The sequence below is a fragment of the Ambystoma mexicanum genome, chromosome 8 (assembly GCF_040938575.1).
Source record: "Ambystoma mexicanum isolate Mex_15411 chromosome 8, UKY_AmexF1_1, whole genome shotgun sequence".
NCBI lineage: Eukaryota > Metazoa > Chordata > Amphibia > Caudata > Ambystomatidae > Ambystoma > Ambystoma mexicanum.
In genome coordinates this window covers 588583488-588602214 of record NC_090929.1, presented here as the reverse complement: position 1 = coordinate 588602214, position 18727 = coordinate 588583488, and the positions used below count along the sequence as shown (strand labels likewise).

Here is an 18727-nt window from a genome sequence, read left to right as displayed (position 1 = left end):
AGGATAATCAAAGGCAAATCCAAATCAGACCACATCAGTAAATCCAGGAAGGAATTACACTGGCTCAAAGTGGAGAGTAAAACCCACTTCAAGGCGCTTACAATAGCCCACAGATGCATCCATGGGAAGGCACCAGGCTACCTAAAATCGAAAGTACATCCTTATGTCCCAAGCCACGCCTTAAGATCCTCGGATCAAAACAGGATCGCTGTAATACCACACAAACGTAGGTCTGGACTGGGAAAATCCTTCCCAGTAATTACAGCAGGTATCTGGAACAATCTGCCAATCCACATAAGGAAAGAACCCAACTACTTACGCTTTCGTAAGTTAGTGAAAACGTATCTCTTTAATTGACCTCGCTATCCTTGACCCACTAAACCTTCGATCTCATTAGGAACTGTCTCGTCCCATTTTGTTTGTCTTCGTGTCCATGTCTCTGCACCCCAAAACTCGCGAGTTACCGGCGCATTACAAATGAATAAATAAATAAATAAATATCTGGCAGTAGGGACCAGATCTTAGTCTTGTTATCTGCTAAGGGCCTTTTTTATACACACCCGGATTCCCCACTCTACCAGCCCTAGAACTCTTGTGCTCACTTCTGCCTCTACCATTAGGATTGGTACCATTTGTTCGGATGTCAGATACGTTTCTCAATTTTGTGAGCTTCTGATCTGGCAGGATAGTTGTGAATTTGGGCGTTGCAAAGGGCTTGAGAATATGTGTCCTCAACTTGTCTCCCTGACCAATCTGGGATATAGCAGTCTGTTCCATGTTTGAGCTGCCTGCTTGAGCTGCCCCAATATTAGCTACCCTCTCAGTCACCAAATGTTTATTATTTGCTTCCTGGGTCCAATTCCTACGGGCAGAGTAGACACGCTTGAGTTCCTCATTGATTGATTCTCCACCTGAGTTTTGTCATTTGAATTGAGGTTCATATTCTTTCTACCTCTGTAGGTAGAAAATGGGTTCCCACCTAATCAGCTGTATAACAGGCTTTTCTGTTAACATACCAACACGTAATCTTTGTGGTTACATGATCTCAATCTGTGTATCGACTCATTGTGAAGAAAGCAAATATGTTTGTCTTTGGTCTACTGTTTGTTCCTCACGCAAGTCGACCTGTTGGCCAAAGGTCTTAGTTTTTGATTTTAGATGGCTGACTGATCTCCTGTGCATCATCGCGTATCCTGTTTAAGGCTCGGAAAAATGTGACTTTCCAGTGTTTTTTTGCTCTTCTTTTTCTTCGTTTTTTTTATTTCTGTTCTTCAGTTTTGATTTCCACTGCCTCCAGTGATTGTTTGGGCTTCTTGCTATTGTTTTTTTATTTTATTTGCTGACACAGTGGATTCGTTATGGGAGTTTAGGAAGAGGTTGCCATCTCCAACACTTTAGGGGGCATGACCATCGATTCCCCTGACGTCCCGGCTTGATCAACTCCTGAATTTGGAACATCCGAAATCTGGGCCAACATTAATAAATTCTTCTAGAACAGAATTTGAGAGTGGGTTATCATCTAGAGTAGAATGTATGGCGTTTACCTCTACATGCATGGCAATGGCTTCCACGTTTCGGTCCATTGAAGGATTAAAGTCCGTTAGGACCATGATGTCTCCTCTCATTGATTCAAGTTGATGTTTAATACTAGAACAATTATCATTCAATTTTGACAAGGTTGTTGATTGATCTCTGTGGGATAATTATAAGTCTTTCAGAGCGGCCATCAATGAGATCAATGAGATGCTCACAGTTTCTTTGTTTCTCCTGCCCTGTGCTGTTTTGCACTTTGCACTAAGAAAAGACTGGAGCCACAAGATAGTACGAATCACAGTTCTTAATCGCCAAAAAAAAAACACTTAAATTACCTTCTCGTTAAAGGCTACAGTGATTTACAGGGTCACTGTAGTGAACAATATTTCTCGACTGAACTGCAGGGAAAAAAGAATATGTTAAAATTCCCTATGAGCCCGGAATTACGTTTCAACTTCTGCACTTCGCAGATATCTATTTAGCGATTCCAAGTGCCATTTTATAAGAACCAGTCGGCTCCCGGATACTTCAAGAGATAGTTCTGAACTCTTGTGCCTCTGGAGAGCACGAGGAGCGCTGGGTGAAGACTGGGCAACCGTTGGCTCACACGCTGCGAGCCCAGAAATACGAATCCACCTGCATTTGATGCTAAACATGCTGCACACCACGAGCCTGCATCCGATACACTTACAATGCTTCGGACACTTCCCAAGATATGCAAAAGGTATCTTACTCCTCTTACCGTTTACTGTTGAACCGTGTTGATCCCAGGCTGATGTTTTGCACAGTCACCACTTAAAGCAGCGTTAGTTGTTCCTTGGTCCTTAAAAGGCTTAGTACCTTGATGCTTCAGAGCATGTGTAAGGCTGGACCGCGGAATCACAGAAACACAGCAACACACTCATCCACACTCCGCAGTGCTCCGCTTGGCGGAGAGGTGCTTAAAGCTCACAAACCGCTTCCTTTAGGTAGTGAGCAGAGACAGACTGCAATGTCAGGGATCCCTCGAGCAAACACACTCCTCCACACTCCATCACACTCTGATTGGGGGACAAGTGCTTAAAGCTCACAAACCACCTCCTTTGGATAGTGAGCGAAGACAGAGCGCAATGTCAGGGATCTCACACAGCAACACACTCATCCACATTCTGCTGGACTTTGTTCTGAACGGCTCACATCATTCGAGCTGCAGCAGTCGGGACAATGACTCGGGATTTTAATTAAAAGGTATGACTACAATTGCTAAAGAAACATGAAGGGTGTAGCTCATGTAACATCTGGGTTCCAAACAACTTGTAAAATGAACATAATAATGTAAGATTTGGAATTGAACTCCAAATCTATTGCTCCAGATCTTGAAGTGGGCCAGGGCTAGCCAGTACACAGCCTGGGCATGACCAAACGTCTGTCCTCAAGTCGGGACTCTGTGGGGCTCCCTGGTCTGATTTCCCTGCACTAAAAGACAATGCATCATTATGACTGTGCCGGTCCGGTAACAACGGTGCCGCTAAGCCGACCAGCACTGTTGTTATCAGACAGGCACAGTACGACTCTGTGGGCGGGTGCCATCCCACCCAGGGTGAAATGGCACCCGCAGAGTTTCACTGAAGCACTGTCACTGTTATTAACAGTGCCGGTGCTTCTGTGGTCCCCATTCCCATTGAGTCCAATGGGACTGAAATGGGAATGGGGATTTACATTTACCAGCGCCTGACTTCCCGGAATGGCGGGGTTGTAACCCCCAAGTGTTTCCAGCGAGGCAGGCGCCGGTAAATATTGCAAGTCCGGCAGCAACCTGCCGGTTTTACCGGCACAGTTACCGACGGACTTGTAATGAGGCCCAATGAAAATATATTTAGTGACAGTGCTGCTCTTCCTCCCCATTAGATGCGACTTTCTCCCATACTTCGAATCACTGCTTGCATGTCTAACATTTGGAGTTACATTATTTGTAAAACTGTGGAGGGAAAATTAGATGAGGAGATTACACTGTTTGGTTATTGGAATTTAGCATATTAAAGTCGTGTCATTGCAATAACGTAATAGACTAAGAATCATGGATTCCATTTAAAAGAATAAACCTGAAGTGACCTATTTTGATTTTAATTCCTTATAACACATTTGAAAATTTTTGTCGTTTTTGGCTGCATATTAGTTATATTTAGTGCACCTTTTAAAACACATTTTACTCAATTGTAAGCCCACTACGAAATCTCGAGCACCTTTGAAAAGTCACTCTTTTAGTTGTATACAATACTCACGTCTTTAAAGGTTTCTTTTTCTTAGCTTTTTTCGCCAGGCCTAGTCGCCACTCACACATTATTTTGAGGCTAGTTAGTCTCCCCCTAGAATTCTTAGCCCACTTAAAGCACTGTGTTTTTCATTTTTTCAACGTGGTGTTAAAAGAAAACCGAGGATACAGCGGCAAAAGATGGAAAAAACGAGGGGGCTGCTGAACCGTGACTCCGTCCAATTGCCTCACAAATCATGACTGCTCTGGCGTAGATGGGACATAATAATTTGCTTCCCTTCCTTGGGTTCCCACAGAACGCGGTGTCACCGATGACTGATGGAGCCTGCGCAGGGTCCGGCGTTCCTCATCGCCGAAAATTGGTGTCAGAATGTGTTCGGATTTAAGAACCGCTGGCAGAATCGAACATGTCAGTGTGTAAACTCCGTGTTCCCAATTATAGTGCACGTCAAATGGGCCACGCAGAAGAGGAGGCGGAGGAGTACAGGGGACGGCTGAGCGGGATCTCCTCGCCGAGACGCGCCCCCAGCCAGCACTGCCTCGCTTGCCGAGCCGCGTCCCCTCCAGCTGCCGAGCCACGCCCCTCCAGCTGCCGAGCCACGCCCCCACCAGCTCGGGAGCTCCAACCCGGCTTTTATTATTTTTTTTTTTACATTCGGGGGGGAAAAGCGGCAGTAGAGGTTCGCGGCTCATGATATCACAGCAGACATCCAGTGAGCACTGTATTATGGCATGCAGCCCTGCCTAGTCTCCAGGATTGGGCAGCAGAGGGATTCTCTGTGTTTTTTTCCAGCCTACGGGATAGCGAGAGGCCATCGGGATTTCGGGCATGCTGCGGGACTTGCAGCTAAAGCGCCGCCTGCTGCTGGTCTCTGTGCCCTTTGTCGGACCGAAACAGTCTGCCCGCCTCCTTCAGTGGTACCGTCGCCTGCTTGCTTGGCCGAAAAAAGGTTTGTTTGTAAAAGTCATAATTATGAATAAGCCCCTTAACAGGATCCCAGTCGGTACCTTTGCGGGTAAACGCAGCGTTGAACCTTTAACTTTCTGGGCTCATTTGCTACTTTACCTTGTAATTCGTTTTTTTTAATGTTGACCTGTTCACGCTGATCCTCGCTACCACACAACTTCCAAGAGAGGCTGGAGAGCCGAACATAACGTGCCAGGGTTATTGGGTGCATTTAAATGTGATGCTGTACAACCACCTGGTCCTATCAGTTACCTCAAAGAGCATTGACCACAGAATGCATGTTACTGTGATGTGCAGGTTACGCGGTAAAACACGATTTTGGATTATGGTAGTTGCTTTTCAAGTAAGAAGGGAGAGAGAGAGAGAGAGAGAGAGAGAGAAGTTACTATATAAAATACTGATTTTGCTCAACCTATACGAGGGCTTATAGATTTGTCAACTTGGTTTGTCATGATTTGTGTACTTTTCAAGTCATCTGTTTGAAACAGAGTATATTTCTAAGCCAAACATTACAACACTTCACCATTTAACTAAAGTTTGTGATCCTGGGTAAATTGTTTTATCTCACAGTGACATCACTTATAAGATCTGAAATGTTTCACAGCTTTAAAAAAAAAAAAAAAAAGAGATCCCTTTAGAAAGGGGGCAGATGTAATTATTATAGGGAGAACATGGTCTCTGAGCCCGCCGCTTCGAATTGTGTTATTGTTGCACTGCCACCCCCTCAGTGCCACATCGCTTGATTTGGTAGGCAGATATATAGTCTCGCCAGTTGGTGTAGCCCAGATGCTAGTATAGCAGACTGACTGCAGCAGAACCAACATTCACATCTCTTGTTGCTGCCAGTCACTGAAGTTGCTCGTACCCCCCAGCGTGCTGGCCCACAGAACAATAAGGGAGTCACTTTACCATGTCAGGCTATGCTATTGAGTCTTCTATGGCACACCTTGGAGTGTCTCGGTCTGCAAGAGGCAGCGTAACCGACTAACATTGGAGCATGCCAAGCTGATAAAGGTTGCGGTGTTGCAACGTTGACATGTGCAGAGCTGAAAAGATGGGGCACTCTGGGTTGTGCAGGTGTTCGATATTTTGTGAGTTGTCTGGAGAAGGGGTTTATGCGTGCTCCGGGCTGCTAATGTAAATCGCTTGTGTGATTCTCTTTCGTATGTCAGCGTGGCGTTTAAGGAGAGTGGAGAGTTGTGTTGGCGTATCTGTTGTTGGTTAGTGTGGTGTCTAGTGAAATTTTGTGCAGGTACTCGTCTTCATGTTGCAGATGTTGCGTTGCATAAGCTGTGTTGTTTCAGTGCAAGAATTGTGTGTTGAGATGTGTCATGCCATGTAACGCAATCCTAGCCTAAGTAATGCAACGTGGGGTGACAATGTGCTGTGACACAAATGCAGGCATGGGTGTTGCTAGGTCTGGAAAAGATCCGGAGCTACGCTAATGTCCCGACTGTCGGGAGTGGGGGCTAGCTAGCCTTTTTGGAAGTAACTCCAGAGCCTCTATCCGGGGCTACTACCAAAAGACCCGAGGCTATAGCCCCCTGAGCACCCCCCTCCCCAGCAACGCCTCTGAATGCAGGGCATACCATTTCCACTCAGTTGCCCGGGATCTCCCTTCTGATTGGATACTGACCCCTCAATGATACCCCAACTGTAGTGGTACTCTGACTTATATGCAGCTGCACAGGCATCATGAACCAGACACAGCCAAAGCCAACCACGCACCGCATCACAGCCCAGCATTACCCGGCTGCCAGGAGTCATGCACAGTCTGCATTGTGTCTTTACATCTTACCGTGCTTTTTGGCTATGTCACTGCCTCACAGTGTGGCAGCAGGTTAGTGTGGTGTTAGGGTTAACCTGCGCCTTTTGTTGCTAATGTGACATTAGTTCCCACAAACGCTCCAGGGGGGTGAACTGGAAGGAGGGGCAAACGCTTCCAGAGGGCTGTTAAGGGAGCAAAGACCACGCAGGTGGCTCAAAAGTGTGCCCAATTACCGCTAACCCCAGGCTAAACATGGTACGTATTTCTGGAAAGCAGCACCGCCTTTTGTTAAATGTGACACGTGTCTTAAAGATGCTAGTGGGAGGGATCCACGCTGTGCGATGAAAGGCGGTCTTGCCACAGCGCTCGCTGCCGCAAAGCTGGAGGAGGACTGGGCTGTGTAGTTGTTTTGACACATAAGCATTTGCCTCGTTGTTGTGGAGCGATGTTCAGCGAACGAGGGAAGCATGGGAACCAAATTTGCATGAGGCACATTTTCTGAGAAAAAGGTCCCCTGTTTGCTCTTTTGACAAATGTGCACATGGTGAAAAGTACATTTCTCATTCCACCCCCCACCCTTTCTGGGCATAATTCCATCTCCTCCTCCCCAGCTGCCACAGCATGACCGCTGTTTATATTGGCTGCACAGACTGTGCAGAACGGCAACTGGAAAAGGACTCGCCACCACTGTTGTCCCTTCGCTGAATTTGAAATGCATCATTTGGGAAAGATCCTTATCGGTTGCCGTTTTTACAGTAACACAATGATCTCGATAGCCAGCCTTAAGTGGTGTGACGTTGCATGAGTGGAAAAATGACTTCTTGGGAGCCTATCTCCGAAAGGCCCTTAGCCCGGGGTGGAGCCAGCCTCAAAGATTTGTAGGGCTTGATGTCAGTTTTGAAAGCTGACACAGGGAGGGCGGTGATTAAACACATAGCAATGTCGAATTCCCTTTCCCCCTTCCTCTGAGCCCAGGATGCTAAACAGCGATTGAGTCTTCCTTTGGCTCATTAGATCCATCCTTCATCCCAATCCATGGGCTGTTTAGGTTCAGAAAGATGCTTATAATTGGAAGCATGGGCCATCTAAAAGCTGATCAGCGCAGTCAAGTCTTTGGATTCATCGTTAGGGGGCGGGGACAATATTGATATTGTCTGGGCAGGATTCTGTGGGGGCGGGTCTATTGATATTGTCTGGGCAGGATTCTGTCATCTGCTGCCGTACGTTGCTGTTGTAATGATGGTTTTACCTTTAACAAAATACACCGCTCTCCGAGGTGAGAGGTTTGACAAGCTCTTGCCATCGCACCCTTTGGTATCGGAGTACGGGTTGAGCATTACAACAGGGGGATGACTTCTGCCTCAATGTTGGAGGGCTTCAGCCCTCCCTAGCCAGGGTCTAGAACCCCCGTGCAGTCTGAGCCTTTCTGCTTCAGATAGAAAGCATGCACATTACTGACTGGCCACTTTTGCTAGCCAGGCAGAACACGCCTCTTTCACTCTCACAAACCCACTGAGTTGGTTGCAGTGCTGGGGACGGTATTCTGTGATTCAATGAATTACCTACACTTTTTTTCTCCCTCAAAAATATTTATAACTTTTCCAGGGATTGGTCCAGCGAAGTTTGAAGTCACTAAGGGGTAGAAATTGGGTCACAACAAGGGCGGACAGCCCGCAAGGCATTGGGGCATGTTAAACCTTTCTTTTGTTTCCAGGACAGGAAATAGTATATACAAATATCCTTGGGAGGCGGGTTCGTTGAGGGGGCCATGGGAGCAGTGGGGCACAGATGGAAGCATAGCCTGCTTTGAGGACATGGCAGAGGGACTGGTTTGTAACCCCCAAAAATGTGTTATGAATATGTGCAGCAAGTCTAACCTTTGGCTTGGTGTCCTGCAAATGTGCGCTGGACACTTTTTGGGATGTTCATCCAGGCTCCGTTGATGGTTGGAGCCGTTGGAAATGAGAGACCGTGTGGTTTATCGAATCACCCCCCGCATAGTGGTCCATTCCCTGTGCCAATATCAGAAATGTAGAGCAATTCTTGGGGTTGTCCACACTGGATATGGGTAGCTCTGTCTTGGGGTCCCTTTAGCGTTTCTTCACACTCTGCCCCCATGCTGTTTGCTGGAGTATATATGTTCGTGCAGGGGTCGAAATCAAGATTTGACGAGCAGGAGCTAAAACATGCTGCTGGGTATGGGCCATCACTTAGTAGGCAGGAGCTAGCACACAGCGGTCTGCAATTCTGGCTTTTACAGGAGATGCAAACATATCCTTTAAATGTCTACTAGATACCCCTAATGGTTTGTATGCACTTTTCCATTTACAGAAAGTAAATGCCTCATAGGTATGTATGTATGGCACCAGCTTGCCTCAGGAGCCAAAAGTAGCTCCTGGTAGTTGCTGTTGTCAAGCTAAACACCTTCTCCTGGACTACGAACAGGCTCTAAATAGCTCCCAGCAATTTCGAACCCTGTTCATCCACGTAGCACCCATTCGCCTCACTGGGTGCCTCTTAACATTAGACATATTCTAATATTATTTCAATATTAGAGGGCTCATTATTCTGACGGGATCCTAAGAAAGTGCCCCTACTGTCTCTGCCGCTTGATATCCCGGTATTACACGGATTTTAAGGGCAGCAGAGATGGCAGTAAGTTCCCATTCCTCGAGTCCCATAGGACTCCATGGGATGGTATTGACGGAATGACCAGCCCCTGTAGTACCAGTGATTCTGGCATTTCTTTGCCAGCAGGGGGCTGATCTACCGCCAGTTCAGGCCTGCTGGTAGATCAGAGCCCCCACCAGCAAACCCAGGGTTCCCCAGTCTAGTAAAAATGCTGGTGCTGGTATGACCAGCAATATCTCTGGACCGGAGACCTCGTAATGAGGCCCTAGGTGACTGGGTTATGGAGTTGTAAATCTGATGAACTGCAACGATTTGGCCACTAAAGTTACTATGGGCAGGGACACTCGTTCTTCACACAGTGTATCTGGTCCTCAAGCTAAGCGTCCCTAGGGCTCTAAAGCGCAGGGTGTACTTTCACTTCTTTACTGGGGCCTCTATTTCCCTTAGTCATTTCCTAGCCCCAGCTATAAGTACCAGGCCCAAATGTTTGCACATTAGAGAAAATACTGAATACCCACTGATTCAGAGTTATTTTGGTCAAGTAATCACCTGCCTTTTGATTCTTGTCTTGCTTGTGCATTCATAGTGTGTTTTTATGACTTGGTTTTGTATGTTAGCTTTTCGCCATTTGTATCACCTACCCGCCACGTTCAAGCACCTCCCCATGGTTTTGGCTTTATATATACATGTTAAATGAAATTAAGAAAAGTTGACATCACTTTGACAATGCAAATGATCAGTGAACCACAGTGACCATGAAGATGTATGCCTACCTCCCTTTGGAACCAGGAAATAGGTCCCATTTTTTAATTTGTCAATGTCGCAGGCTAGCACGCCCCTTTACTGCTCCCTCCCATTTCATGAATGAAATTTAACTGGGATATTTTGAGGAAGAGAAGATAACATTCTGCGGCGGCTTCACCATCCATATCCATGGACATTGGTTGCTCTGCTCTTGATTTGTACAGTGCTACTTTGGGCTAATCCTGTTAAACACACATGTTCTGGTCCATTAACAAGGCATGATTAGGCTGTTTGGCTATCAACATGCCAAAAGGACACAGTTCTTCAAGTTTCTGCCCTTCATTTATGAAATTAGTGCACTCTGGCTGTTGCAGTGTTGTTTGAACTAACTAGTAAAAGTAGTCTGCAACTGGGAAAGAGGTGTCCCAGTGACACTGTTGCCTGGTTCCATCAGCCATACTTCTGCAGGGATTGTAATAAGCAGTAGTTTTGGAGCCTGCCCTGAGCCCCGTACATACACATCAGGTTGCCTTTGTGTTCACTGCATGTGCCTCGCAGGATTCTGCATTTCTCGTTTGTTTTACTGGGCAGGAGTTGAGGAAATCGCAGTGTTAGACACAGAACAGTGCTTCTATGGTAGTCTGCTGGCAGCCATCTTTTCGGCCTACCCTAGAATTGGAATACTAAGAAGTACATTGGGCCTCATTGCACGTTAGGCGGTAGGGGGTTAACAGGGCCGGTAGAGCTGCCGGCCCCGTTAACCCCCTACCGCCTCATTACGAGGTCTCCTTGCGGGAGCCGCTAAGGACACCTGGTAAAACCAGGCGTCCTTAGTGAGTCCCGCAAGCAGACCAGGATGCAAACCACGGGGCTGTCATTAACGGGCCCGTTGTTTGCATCCTCCCCATTCCCATTGAGCCCTATAGGGGCTCAATGGGAATGGGGATGTACCGGGTCTGGATTCCCTGAATGAGGATATACCGGGTCCTCCAAGGTCGGAATGGCCTGGTATTTCGCCATTCATGGAACCCGGACCCGGTACCCGGAATGGGGGTAGCCATGTCGCAAAAAGCGGCATGGTTACCTCCATTCTCGTAATGAGGCCCATTGAGTCAAGCAATCTAACTTCTCTACTGCACGGAGGAGACGCCGGGCAGGATTGCTAAACTAGAACAGATTATTTTCTTCTTTTAATGACTAAAGCAGAACATTTCCTATTACCCTTTACAAATCTGAGTGGGTCACTGCCCGCCCCCATGAAGACCATTTAGTAATCCCCAGGTATGACAACCGTGCTAACATCATGGAGAGAAAACAAACCTTTCTGATGTAAAGAGTAAAGATTTTTATTTTTAATTCATCAAATAAAAACAATTTCTTGAAAAATTGTATACAAAGCAATAGGTAGGTCCCCCATGTTAACGGGGGCTAATACTGTTTCCTCTAATACAAAAGTTAAGGCTGCATCAAGACAACTTCATGCAGTCCTACCTTTCTGTTTTTTCGTGCTAATTTGTGTCAAATCTCACAATACACTCTTTACATGGACACTGAAATCGCTTATCAAAGGTTAACACTTGTGTCATTTAAACAATTATGAATGAGACATTATCATTTAGAATTCAGTGACCAATGTTCCATAAAGGAATGTATTCTCTATGTTCAATCAATATGTCTATATGCGTTCCCCAGAGGTCATTAATGTCTGTGGTCACTCACTTCCCCCTTACTATTTCGGCTCCCCATGACGTATCTTTCGACTTAATTTGGGCCAAGAGGTAGCTGGAATTCATGACTGATTAGAGCGGCGTATGGGCCAAGGGGCGGCGTGCCCATATTCTTCTGTTCTACTCGTCTGAATGAGGAAATCGCTGCTTGACCAAGAACAGCACTAAAACTTTACACATAATTGAGCTTGCTGTACCTGTGTAAATATCCACAAGTTTTATTTATAATATTGACTTACTTGAAGGTTGACAGGGTCATGATCAATTGCATAGGTGTGATGTCTGCAATAAAACAAAGTTTGGTGAAATGACTAATGCTTTAATTTTTTCTCTTACAGATATTTGAGCTGCGTTTACATTCAACAATGTATTTACATGCCAGTGAAAGATGGTGGGGCCTAAGCCAAACATACCGGTAAGGCTCAAGCTCCACCGTAGGATGTCTTTATTTTTTCTGTTCATCCTAACCACCAGTTCACAATTTGCCACTTTTGACGGTGCCCCCTCGCTTCACCATGAATGATGAGCAGAGACTGCACAACAACGCTGTAGCCTGGCTCATCTGTTCTGGGATATCGCTTTTGGCCAACACCTGGGGGATTTTGAGCGTGAGTGCCAAGCAGAAGAAATGGAAGCCTCTTGAGTTCCTGATTTGCACGTTAGCCGGTACTCATATACTCACGCTAACCATTCCAATAACCATGTACTCTGTGATACAGCTCCGCAGGCAGCACTCGAACTACGAGTGGAACGAAGGCCTCTGCAAGGTTTTTGTGTCTACGTTTTATACCTTAAGTCTGGTAACGTGCTTCTCTGTGACCTCGTTGTCCTATCACCGGATGTGGATGGTTCGCTGGCCAGTAAACTACAGGTAACTATAGTAAAATTGAAAAGACACACTTACCACATGTATTGTTCACATTACAAACGGAATTAGCTGTTGGCACTTAAACACTTGTTCTTTGTCGCACCACCAGTGATTCAGCCCTGCAATGCCCATCACATGCAAACAGTCTAAAACAGACCCTACACAAAGTAAAATACATGACTAATACAACAACCACTTTAAGAATGACAAGATGGTGTGAACGGGCACAGCAAAAGGACAGGCCATGGAGGGTTACCCATGATATCACTGATATCCCACAGCAGAAAAACCTATTTTATTAGCTTCTGTAGGATGCTAAACTGTCCCAGTTCTTCCAGTACTCAGACCTACCTCTTGAGGTTCACACACCCACGCATATCGCTACTATGGAACTCTAATTAATAAGGCAACATCCACATATAATGGACAAGTCTGGCGGCAACTCTGCCGGTGCTACCGGCGGGTTGCCGCCGGACTTGTAAGATTTACTGGCGCCTGGCTTGTCGGTAACACCGGGGGATTACAACCCTGGCATTCCGGAAAGTCAGGCGCCGGTAAATTGTAATTCCCCATTCCCAATGGGGAACACAGAAGCACCGGCACCGTTAATAACAGTGTCGGTGCTTCCGTTACGGCTTGCTTACCATGGCCGCTGTGTCCGGCAGGGTCTACCCTTTTGGGCACAGTGGCTCCGGCAGGCAAACCCGTATTGTGCCAGTCCTGAAACAACAGTGCTGGTAGGCTTACAGGTACCGCTGTTTCCGGACCAACACAGTTATAATAAGGCCCAGTAAGTTGATTGGAACATACACCCGCTCTTACTTCTTTTAACTCATGAACATGCTGGCACGGCTCCCCATCAGAAGCATAATTTCAATGTTACCAGTCTCAAAAAACAGTGACACAGCTTTAGAGGTTTCATAGTCAATGCTGACTTTGAAGTATAAGGTGGGATCCTCATTTATGACTAGGGAGTCATTGGGCCTCATTATGAGGTAGGAGGTAGCCATTGTGCTACAAGCACCATGGCTACCCCCTTACCGCATTCTGGGTCCGGGTTCCCGAAATAGGGACTTACCGGGTCATTCCAACCTTGGAGGACCTGGTAAGTCCCCATTCCGGGAACCATTCCCCATTCCCATTCGAGCCCCCATAGGGCTCAATGGGAATGGGGATGGAGCTAATAATGGTACCGCAATTTGCGGTACCGTTATTAGCTGTGAAGTCCCTTAATGGGTACCATCCTTAACACCTGGTCAGACCAGGCGTTAAGGAAGGGACCCGCTAAGGGACCTCGGAATAGGGTAGTAAGGGATTACCTGTACCGGTGTCCATACCGGTGCCGTTAATCCCTTACCACCTACCTCGTAATGAGGCCCATTCTGTTTTGTTATCTGTAGTGCAAAACCTACACCTCTCCCTCCTCCACAAAGAGTTTGTCGCCAGAAGTATTATGATGACCAGAAATCTGTAAAGGGACTGGAGACACCAGACTGGTTTGATACAGAATGTCAAGGCACCCATACACCACTTCCACCCATGTCTTCTTTAATCATGTGGTTGTCTTTACAATACATATTATTTTGTTTATTGCATTTATGTGACGCCCAAACCCTAGGGTATCACAGCGTTTGCACAGAAGGCAGAGGGAGATAATCAAAAAACATACAAGGAGGTATGAATTGCATTAATCGCATTTGTGGAACTGCCAAGTTTTCACCAATTTAATAAATGGTTGTTAGGAGCGCTAATTTCTGATGTTGGGTGAGAGAGTTCCAGAGAGGGAGGGTGCTGTGACGCCAAAGCTTGCACTCCCAGCTCTTTCGCTTTTGTATCTGGGAATGAATAGGTCGCGGCTTGCCGAAGATCTCAGAGGGAGCACAACTGGTTTAGGGGTGATCTATTGATGAGTTAGAGGGGACACATCGGTGAGTTATGGCCAACGTTTTAAATTTGATGCAGACGTTGATAGGGAGCCAGTGAACGTCACGCCTGGTAGATAAAATGTGGCCAAACTGTTTTAGTCCCAACGCTTCACGTAGGGCTTTATTTTGAAGAAGTTGGAGTTTGGTGTGATTTTTAGCAGAGGTGACCATAGAAAGCACATTGCAGTAATCCCGTTTGCCGATTATGATGGCTCATGTGAGAAACAAGTAGTTGGTTAGAGTGCAGAATTGTTTGCTCATGGAGATAAGTTTGGAGGTGTAGGCTGTAGAGGATGACATATGTGTACGTATATACCCTAAGAAATAATCCTGTTTTGCCACAAGGCAATGATATTACAATCTAGTAGTGTCATAACTATTCACCTGTAATATGAAAATGTCATTGCAATTGAAAGAGTAATCATTTATTGTCACCCAGAGCAGGGGAGACAGCCAATCAGGTTGCTCAGATGGCAGGCTGAATCGTATGATCCAAGCCTACATTCCGAGCAACCTGAAAGCTTCTCACACCCACCGCCATCTTTCCCCCGCCCTCCAATTCCCTCCAGTCTATGGTCCCTTCCCTCCCCAATCCACCCCACCAGCTGACCCCACTTATCGGATTATTTTGGCAATGCCACCGCCACCACCACTGCAGCCTCCTGGTCTGCCGTGGAAATGGAAGAGGGGTTCCACCTACCATCTCCTAGGCAGCCATTTTAGGTAAGTATTTAGTTAGACTAAATGGGACGTTGCAAGCGCGTCCTGTTCATTCAAGCAAATTGAATTGCTGTCAGCACCCCGGGCTTTCAGATTGAAAACTTGGGCTGCTAATAGCAATAAAACTTTGCTGCACTTGGGCCTATAGCTTTGGCCCCTGGCTATTAACACCTGATCACCTAGGTTTTATTGCTATATTAGTACCACAGCACCATGTTTTACACTTACCTTAATGCAGTGATTGGTCGTGTTGCGGGCTTTACCAGGCCCACATTCCCTCTCCTTCACCATGTTCATGCGCCAGTACCTCCCTGTGTTCCTTCTTTTTCTGTTCCTGTTCAGTCAGTTCTCCACTGCTGCCATCATTGCTTCTCCACAACTGTAATCTCTGCTTCCTTTTCCTTACCATTCTCTTACGTGCTGCCATCCTTCATTTTCTTTGCTTCCCACCAATTAGTCGCCTCTCGATGGCCCATAAAATTACGCATTCATGCGATGTATCCCTCGCTTATTATATCCACCCAAACATGGTTGCCAAAGACTAGCTGTGCTTCAAATGAAGTCAGCAGTCTACTCTTTTCACTCCACAGCCATTGTGTTGAGCAACCTCCATCGCTTTATAGCGACTGAGCCTGTCTGCCTCTCTGCCCCCTCTAGTATTCTCTTAATACCCCCGAGATACTAATAGCAATAAACCCCTCCCTGGGGGGCTTTTCACCACGTCAGCTAAAGCCCCCGGTCCTGTAACTGGGGCACTAGGGCATTACCTGATGCAGTAATGCTCCCCCGCACCCCAGCTCAGTGTTTGTTGCATAATTATAGTAGTTACAATGTCTGCTGCTTGAGCCAGCACAGAGCAGAATTCCAGATGCCAGTGGAGCACTTAATTAAAGCGGTGACTTGCTCCTTTCTTTTAGAATACATTTCTGTTACCATTACAGTCTTTAATCGAACGTGATCATTCTAGTATGTGCTTTTTGTATAGTGCTGGGGTTTAACACGGGAGAACACACATCTTTCTGCATGTCCACATATTTTAAACAACAAAACCTCTTTCAAAAGCATTGTATTAAACTAATAAAAATGTATTTTACAAAACATTGCAAGCTTAATTTTAGTGTTTTTCTTTCTTCTTTCTTTTTCTTCTACATTGATTATATAATTCAACAACTGGAAGGTCTTGTGCATTCGATTAAGTAACAGATCAATTATTAAATGGGATGAGTCCGTTGGGTATATTTAAGCAATATGACCCGAGCGGCGGGGGCATTACTGACTCAGGTAATGCCCCGGGGCACATAGGTATAGGCCCAGAGTGAAGCGAGGGCCTTACCGAAGGCCCCAGGGCATTACCTGAGTCGGTAATGCCCCTGCCGCTCAGGTCATATTGCTATTAGTACCCCAGCCTGCATTATGTGCGTGACCGGGGCACTAAAGCCATGAAAAGGGAAAACGGAGTCCGTCGGCGGCAATCGGGAGCGGACACAAGTGTTCCCAGCGCGTCCGCACCCGAAAACGGATCAAAAAGGAGGTAAGTGGGGTTGGGAGGGCGGGAGTGGGATGGGGGAAGAAAAAAAAAAAATGTACCAGCGTCCCCGGCGAGGGATGAGGGAAGCCTCCAGCCGTGTGGAGGCGCGGAGCAGGGATGGCAAGTGGAGGGGGCGGGTAGGAGGGAGTGAAGAGAATAAAAAAAAAATTTAAAAAAGCGGTTTACCCGAGTCCCTGGCAGGGGGCGAAGGAAGCCTCTCAGCCGCGGGAAGGCACGGAGCGGGAATGGCCCCGCTTCGAGCCTCCTCATTGGCTGAGAGGTTGCCACGCCCCCCGCCGGGGATAAAGGCCGTGGAATCCTGATGGAGGGATTCCCGGCCTGGTAATGACTCAGCGAGGGCCAATCAGAATGGCTCTTGCATTCTGATTGCGCCCTCGCCGGGTACTAATAAGGAATAAACTATCCCCACCATGTGTAAAAACGATATTGCAAGTCACCCTGCAGTTCTGTGACCTTGGGCCTCATTACGAGTATGGAGATAGAATGCCTCCATACCGGGATTCAGCTCCGGGTTCCTTCAATGAGGAATTAGCGGGCCATTCCAACCTTGGAGGACCCAGTAATTCCTCATTGAAAAAACCCATCCCCATTCCCATTTGAGCCCCCACAGGGCTCAATGGGAATGGGCAGGGAGCTAATAACGGGCTCTTTAATAACGGGCCCGTTATTAGCTCCCTGGTCCCCTTGCGGGACCCCCTAAGGACATCTGGTCTGACCAGACGTTCTGAGCGGGTCCCGCAAGGGAACCTAGTAATAGGGCATCCCGTAATAAATGGCGCCGGTCCCGTACCGGCACCGTTCATTACGGGACCGCCAGGGTCGTAATGAGGCCCCTTATCTGGGAATTTGACCGTTCGTCCCCTTTCTCTATTTTGTCTTGAAGCGCCTCATTTGCCTGCAACCTCCCAATAACTAGAGTTCATACCTTTTCCCTATGACATAACTGCAAAGTTCGAAACCAAGGTTTGGCAGAAGGGTAACAAACACAGTGAATTATTGCAATTCAAGAGGCGATCTAACTTTGTACATATGCAAGAGTCAGACAGGGTGTTACCTTCAATTGTTAAAAGTTGACATTTCAACTATGAAAAAACAATTTGTATATTTGTTCCTCTGTTTTCCGTTATACATACAAGCGTAAAATGAACGAACCATAGCTACGCTGCTTGCGTTTCTATGCATCATAATGGAGAGTCACGTTTTTTATTTCTTTTTGTAACATTTCACAGTGATAGACTCTTTAAGGGTGTGTGACTGTAAAATGTGCTCCCAACCTATCACACACCAGTGTCGACGGCAGAATTCTAACACTACCACATGTGAGGAGGCTGTCCAATACAGTATTTCCATGCTGAAAAGCCATCAACCTTTACAAAAGCTCAAGTAATAAAAAAACACACTGCATGATACTTAAAGCATTAAACCTCATATATTTAAAAGAATAGACAGAAATAAATACACTCAAAGTTTTAAAAGTAGCCCAGACAGTGGAACTGTTGGATATGATACAAGGTAGAAGCCTAATGAACAGGTGGAGACGCCAAAAACTCCAAGCAGGGGACAATACCTTCTCCTCGCTATGCGACTTTCTTACACATAGTTTAAATCCTAACTGCCTTGCCATGTCTCTCATTTCTTCAAAGCCAAAATCCTCACATATGCCTCATCACACTATGCTCCATTGGTAGTAACCTCTACTATAAACGTCAAAACACGCTAAACAAATCCCTGCGTCAGACCAAAGCGACTTAGCAATGAGAGGAACAGAATCCACACTCTGCTCGATCTGGGGCTTGCTAAAGAAGAATGCAGACACCCACACAAATAGGACACTTATCCTACTAGACACCTCAGTGGCTATGGACACCATCGGTCATGAGATTCTCCTGAAGAGATTAGATATCATTATAGTGAAAGGAATCGGCCTCCGCGGGATCACATTCTATCTGATGGGGAGAACAGAAACAGACTCCAGGTACTCCAAAATAACTCACTTAGAGCTGCACTCAGTCTACCCAGATCCTGCCACATTTCCACCCATAGA

The 18727-nt window shown here is 46.5% G+C and overlaps 1 protein-coding gene across 1 annotated transcript in view; it reads left to right on the top strand.

Annotated features, from left to right (window-relative positions):
- The first annotated feature begins 4117 nt into the window (after positions 1–4117).
- The window catches only part of GPR153 (G protein-coupled receptor 153), a 397691-nt gene continuing 383081 nt past the window's right edge, over positions 4118–18727 (top strand). The window contains exons 1-2 of the mRNA XM_069610290.1: positions 4118–4734; positions 11960–12492. Coding sequence (XP_069466391.1) covers positions 12137–12492 — 356 coding nt within the window. The 5' untranslated portion in view covers positions 4118–4734; positions 11960–12136. The remainder of the gene's footprint in view (positions 4735–11959; positions 12493–18727) is intronic.